Below are 6,797 nucleotides of genomic sequence, written 5' to 3'. Positions count from 1 at the left end.
GCGTTCACACGGAAATTTTATGCCTCGTTCACACGGAAGAATTTAATTCGCATTAAACGTCAGTTAATATCGGTAAAAGGCATCCATGGAACTATTATCACATATAATATTGGTAAATCGTGATAATCTTTAGAATTTTGATATATAACTTAAATTGCGCATTTTACAGGATACGTTTACAACGTTGATTCTTCTTAAATTGGTGTATCAAGACTACAGTGTACTATTCTACTGTATAGCTAAATACTGAATCAAGACGTCACAGAATACATTATAAACACGTGAAATGCGTAGTCCCATAACACAGATAACACAGATATACAATACAAATGGAAACGTCCTTATCGCAAGGCTCTGCGTACATTGAGAATATTATCTATTGACACAGCATGATTGAAACCAATCTACTTTTAAGTAAGTGAATATTATATTTAGTAATGAGTGTCGGCAATCATTACAAATAATGCGAAATTATATATATGTATTACCATTGCTATACTTGGTGAAAACACCATCTGATATTTCCTCCTAACTATTGTACTCTGAATGTATTGTATATGGTTTAATATATCTTGAACTATCGCTATTCAGGGTGTGCACACCGGCTAATATATCGATGCACCGTGTAATATTTCCTTGTTCATTGCTATGAAGGGTGAAGATAACGAACAGTGATCAATCTCATAACTCCTATTAGCAATACAAATTAGAGAGTTGGGCAAACACGGACTCCTGGATTCACCAGAGGTAGAATCAGGTGCCAAGGAGGAGTAATCACCCCCTGTCGACCGGTCACACCCGCAGTGATCCCTATATCCTGATCAGGTGTGCCAGGAACAGCCTAACAATCGGCATGAAACACGTCAGACAGCATTTATATATGTACACACCATTTATGTGTGTCTTCCCTAGTCTCGTTTCTGGTTGTACATATATTGAAGTTATCTCCCCAACAGTGGTTATGCTTGGCGTGCATGCCTTTGCACAAAATCCCTGTCCGGCTCAATGGGTTCACCATGGAACTTCATGTTATACATTTGTCACCAATCTTAAAGCAAACTGGATTGACGCTGGGGTAAAGTACTATTTGTTAAATTTGTGTTTAAATTCACGATGAACAAAAAACATTTATATTTACGATGGGCAAAATTGGATTTATGATATTTATATACTATGTGAGAAATTATCTCCTTGCAGGCGTTCTGTCGGGATGCAAATTCCAAACTCGTGGAGATTGATTCTGCAGAGGAAGATAATTTTCTACGAACACAGTTAACAGCAAAACATATCTCAGGTTCAACTTTTCTTTACCCAATTTCTTTCCAGTATTGATAAATCTCATAACTTCCATTAGCAATACAAAACAGAGAGTTGGGCAAACACGGCCCCTGGATATACCAGAGGTGGGATCAGGAGCTAAGGGGGAGTAAGCACCCCTTGTAGACCAGTCGCACCCGCCTTTATCCCTGTATCTTCATAAGGTAAACGGAGTTATCCGTAGTCAAAATCAGTGTGCGAAGAACGACCTAACAATCGGGATGAAACACGTCTTCACAGAAGATACAAACAATAACATCACTTCCTCGGCATGAAACACGTCTTCCCAGAAGATACAAACAATAACATCACTTCCTCGGCATAAAACACGTCTTCACAGAAGATACAAACAATAATATCTCTTCCTCGGCATGAAACACGTCTTCACAGAAGATACAAACAATAATATCTCTTCCTCGGCATGAAACACGTCTTCACAGAAGATACAAACAATAACATCACTTCTTTTGACAAGCGTTGCTATTTAATTATGTTACCAGGTAACTATGTACAGATGGATAAATTCGACTCCATAACATTAATAATTTTTATCAAGAAAACAAAAATCGGTTTTTACAGTAGTTTCTTATCCTCTTGATACTTGTTTATGTATCACGGATTCCGATAAACACTTACTTGTACATTCGAAAAGCTGACCCCCAGGACAATATATTAAAAAATATGTCGCGTGATCAACTTCCGGTGCATTTGAACATCGCTCGGTCTTTTTCAGAGAAGATTTCCAATTTAATTAAAAGAGCTTAGCGAGGTTTCCGATTGACTTTAGTGAAAACATGTGCATGCACAATAATATGTCTTACGGCGTGACCGTGTTTGAGGGCGGAGCAAACAATATTGGCATTAGTATCTAGATCCATAACAGGACAGAAAATATCTCAAAAAATTAGCATCTAACGTGTGAGGACAGAGCTCAATCAAAGTATTCTAACTTTAGACATTTTTGATCCGCATGTTCATTGAACGTGGGAAAACCTATGCAACTGATGTAAACAGTGCATTGTGACGTCATATTCAGCGTCGGTGTTTAGCAAATACACAAACATAGGGAGACGTTGCATTGTACCATCGCGTTTTAAATCGAGGAAGTATTATTATATGATTTTAAAAAAAATAAGATTTAGATCTACATGCTTTTACGGATTTCATGTAACATCTCAGAACGACGTTAACTTCGGTACACGAGATTCAAAATGGAGAAATACATGTCCACGTGCATTTATTCGAATCGACGCCATTGGTACCAAACTTTTCAAGTTCCATAGGTATGGTTTAATTTTTCATTATTTTCCTATATTTTCCTTTTAAACATGTATATACGTGTTACCTATAGGGAGAGCTCCGCTCTCACGGCCCTTCAGGCCGTGAGAGGGCTTCGTCCACTATAACTTTTCCTCATAGCACCCGGTTTAACATCCCTTATGAATTTTTTGCGTATAACTCAACGTCTTCGCAATAACTCTGGTCAAAAGAGGGGAAACAATGTATAACATGGCATAGTCTAATAAATACTTACATGCGATAATCTTTACACAAGATGAACAAAGTTTGTCAAAATTGTGACCAAACGTGTACAACTTTAACAATGCAAAACATATTTTCAAACTAACCGCCTAAGTACAGATAACACACCTTTTCCATGTGACCAACGTAAGTCAATCACAACTTGTAATACCATATGCAAGTTGACCAGACATTGATTAATACGTGTCTGAACACACTCCACTCACCAGCTTAAATGTCCTCCTCCAGTACATATATCCATTGCTTTCTAACTATAACAAACACTATATTCATATTTCTCAAACACCTCCTTTTTCAGAACATTTCTGGGTTGGAGGTACGGATGCGTTTGCAGAAGGTAAGTGGGTGTGGATATCTACACTTGACCCTCTGGACTACACAGGGTGGTATCCCGGGGAACCCAGCAACGGTGTGGGGGCTGCCTGTATGGCGCTAGCCCAACACGAGGGTTATCACTGGAATGATGACTACTGCACCAAAACATACGACTTTATATGCGAAAGAGAGTAAGTGTGTTATTTTCTTGCAAATGATCAAGGTACATAAAATAAATCTCGACATTTAGACATCTTAATGGAGGAATATGCGGTGTCTTTTATTTCGAGTTCACAGAGATATATCAAATCGACATATGAATGAAAATGGTCATTGTTAATAGATAACAAGTCGCCGACACATCTAAATGTCGAGTTAAAGGCCTCAGTAAGATATTTTTTCTTCTCGTTTGGAAGTTGTTGGATACATTCTGTTTCATAAAAACAGGTCAGCTAACAAAGAAGCACAATTCGTGCCCATGAGAGTTCCAACACACTGTTGGAGACCCGACCTCCGAATACTACGAATATATTGTCAGTGAGGAACTCAAGCATATTTGTTATTTCAACTTCAGAGTACTTATGCTTGGAACCAGAGTTATGTTTAACAAAGCAATTTTTAGATGATTGATCACTGGATATGTATATTTTTTGTTTTTCTTTTTGATGAAGAAGCAATAGTAGGGTTGAATTAAAGCTAAGTGTTCATACTTTGTAACATCTTCATAACAGATGTGGAGGTTTTATTTAGTCACACATATATTTATACATCAAATAAATCCATCTTTAATTGCCCGCTATTTGACTTTATCCGCAGTAGAATTGGACACATTTAATTGACGTGATACTATTTCATTGAACCAACTTGAGATTATATAATTAAAATTATCTTTTATTCAAGAAATATTATTTCTAATTACTTATATGTATATTCAGCAATTTAAAGATCGGTCCAATTAATCAAAAATAAATCGAAATATTACAAAACAAAATATTTCCAAACTCAATACTCCCAAAAATTTGACAGTATATTCAAATCATATTAGTCTATCTCTAAATCGGTTAAAGAAAGGGCAAAGGTGTAATAAAGATTTTGCGAAATGCTGCCTTTAAACGCGATTTATATATAGTGTGAAAGGTTTTTAAGTTCAGAACGATGAAGAGAGAGAGAGAGAGAGAGAGAGAGAGAGAGAGAGAGAGAGAGAGAGAGAGAGGATAGTTGTGTCTGATCCACTGATCAGTCTCAATCATTTCATGTAAAGCAATTGCTTTCAGTGCATAATTAAAGCAAATTATAGATATTCTGCCAGTATTTAGTATCAATTGATTCACATTAGATAATTGTACTTATACTCCAACTGCCCTTTTAAAAGAATTCTTCAAAACCATGTTTAAGTTTCAACGAGATTTGATATCCCAGTTAAAGGGAAGGTTGAATACGAGTAACCGTGCCTATACTTGATTCCTAAACTTCACAAATACCATTACAAAGATGGATTGCTGGATCCAGTAGATATTTTGCCAAACCTCTATCCTTGTTCCTCATGAAAGCATCAACAGATGTGAAGGAGAAACTTGAAACGCACTGTGCTACAACATATGACAGAAGACATCTTTATTAAATATCGATTCTGAAATTTTTTAAAGAACGTTTAGTAAATTTGAAATCGCAAAACTTTTCTCAAATCAACATCGAAATTTATTACTTTTCAACACTTTACGAGGCCATTTCTACCGTTAAATTAAATACTAAAGTAGATATATAAATATTTCATTATCATCTGCGTATCGTGTTTATATCTCTTAACTGAGTTCCATATGGATCCTGGTTAGAATAGGTCCTCAGCATTCCCTACTTGTTGTAAGCGGCAACTAAATGTGACGGTCTTTCGAATAAGGCCGCAAATACCGAGGTCCTGTGTCACAGCAGGTGTGACACGATAAAGACCTCTCCTTGTTCAAACGCCGTAAGCACCGACCATAGGCCGACATTTTGCAGCATTTCACCGGCAATGGTGACGTCTCCATATGAGTGAAAAATTATCGAGAGGCGTGTTAAACAATATACAGCCAACCAACTTCAGCTGATTGAAGACGCAATAGCATGTTCTTCGTAAGATTGGAAATCGAGACTAATGTTACACGGATTCTGACAGTCTCCTTTAAAGTCCATATTTTGCAAATTATATGGCTGTTATAATGGTCTAGTTTACCAATGCAACCTACCTTTAAGTCAAGTACCGTCTGACATGTTTCATACTGATTGTTAGGTCGTTCTTGGTATTCTGATTTTGGCTACAAATTACTTTACCCGATCAACATATAATGCTAACGGCTGGTTTGACCACTACGTAAGTGATGTTTAGGCATCTGATCCCATTTCTGGTGCACACAGAGGCTCGTGTTTGTCCAACTCTATATTTTGTATTGTTGATAGAAGTTATGAGATTGACCACTGTTCGTTGTTTTCTCCTTTCATGATGACAAAGAAGCATATTTTACATTAAGAGCTAAGTTAACGTGCTTCATGAAGTACTCGGGTATCACTTCTGCAAATTGAGGGCGATAGACATGTGGCATTTTAATGGAATTTGGATTGTCACTTAGGCTACAGGGTGGTTGTGACAAGGTCATCCGAATGCAATATTTTTAAAAAAAATGAAATTCCGTCTTTAGCAAAGGGGTTAGAAAAATATCGTGATCAATGTATATTTACATGTAATTTCGATACAATGTTTTAAAACGTTTGCATTCTATAGTAACTGAAATGATTTCTTCATCTACGTATAATCAAATATATTTGTACATGAACATTAGTAAATTGTTGTTAATAAATGTTGTTTTATATTATATGACAACATTTTAAGAACACTCAAGCTAAATAATGTGTTCGTCTCTCTTTCAGAGTTGGAAATTCAGGCGCACAAGTCTTAGGATGATCTTAGTGCAAAGCGAAACATGCATTTAATATTGATTGTGATACTCTGTATGATCATATACCGATAGAGTATATCATTAAAATCTTTCAGATACGTATTTCGTTTTTATGAGTTGGTGGGCTGCAATAGGGTCTGTAAATCTCGTCCGGGTACATCAACATCTCAGATTGCACTGTGTAGAGAGTGGTATACATATATATAGCGTTATCAATCGATTGTGTAGAGGTTTTAACGAGATAAACATGGAAATTGAAGCATTAGTGGAGTCTTCGAGGATTCTTCGCTTCGTGTTTGACGAATTACGTGTAATAACCGCCAGTCTTGCAGATAAAGAGCAGGTTGGTAAAAGCGTAATCTATGAGCTAGAGAGATGTACGAAACGTTTTTATATTCTCAAATCATTCCAATTGAAAATATATTTAAAATACTTAAAAATAAAAACGGATTATGCATAAAACTTGCTTTGTGTTTATACGAACGTACTGGGGGCATCGGAAAGGGGGGGGGGTGAACAACGATACTACATGTACGTACCTGCAGTGTACAGTTGTATATATATTCAATAAACAAAGCGCATTAAATGTGCCTATCTATATCAGTTACATCACAGATGGGTTAAGATTGTTTAATATTTTAAAATTATTTTATAGATATGCCTTGAATCTGAGGATAAAGGTGTTGTTCA

General features: G+C 36.3%; 1 protein-coding gene across 1 annotated transcript; it reads left to right on the top strand.

The window, feature by feature from the left end:
• The first annotated feature begins 309 nt into the window (after nucleotides 1-309).
• LOC125677394 (perlucin-like) lies at nucleotides 310-6,206 on the top strand. Its single transcript, XM_048915439.2, has 5 exons — nucleotides 310-414; nucleotides 957-1,075; nucleotides 1,198-1,294; nucleotides 3,158-3,365; nucleotides 6,079-6,206. The coding sequence occupies exons 1-5, from the start codon at nucleotides 390-392 to the stop codon at nucleotides 6,110-6,112; spliced, it is 483 nt and encodes a 160-aa protein (XP_048771396.2). The 5' UTR covers nucleotides 310-389; the 3' UTR covers nucleotides 6,113-6,206.
• The last annotated feature ends 591 nt before the right edge of the window (nucleotides 6,207-6,797 follow it).

Source organism: Ostrea edulis, chromosome 3, assembly GCF_947568905.1.
Source record: "Ostrea edulis chromosome 3, xbOstEdul1.1, whole genome shotgun sequence".
Taxonomy (NCBI): Eukaryota; Metazoa; Mollusca; class Bivalvia; order Ostreida; family Ostreidae; genus Ostrea; species Ostrea edulis.
The sequence above is the reverse complement of the archived record's forward strand: the minus strand, read 5'-3'. Positions and strand labels throughout refer to the sequence as shown.

Excerpts from the sequence above, each read along its gene's own strand:
- LOC125677394 (XM_048915439.2), top strand. The coding sequence starts at position 390 with ATGATTGAAACCAATCTACTTTTAA. Across the intron at positions 1,076-1,197 it reads CAAACTGGATTGACGCTGGG|GCGTTCTGTCGGGATGCAAA; the intron begins GTAAAGTACTAT and ends ATCTCCTTGCAG. Across the intron at positions 1,295-3,157 it reads AACAGCAAAACATATCTCAG|AACATTTCTGGGTTGGAGGT; the intron begins GTTCAACTTTTC and ends CTCCTTTTTCAG.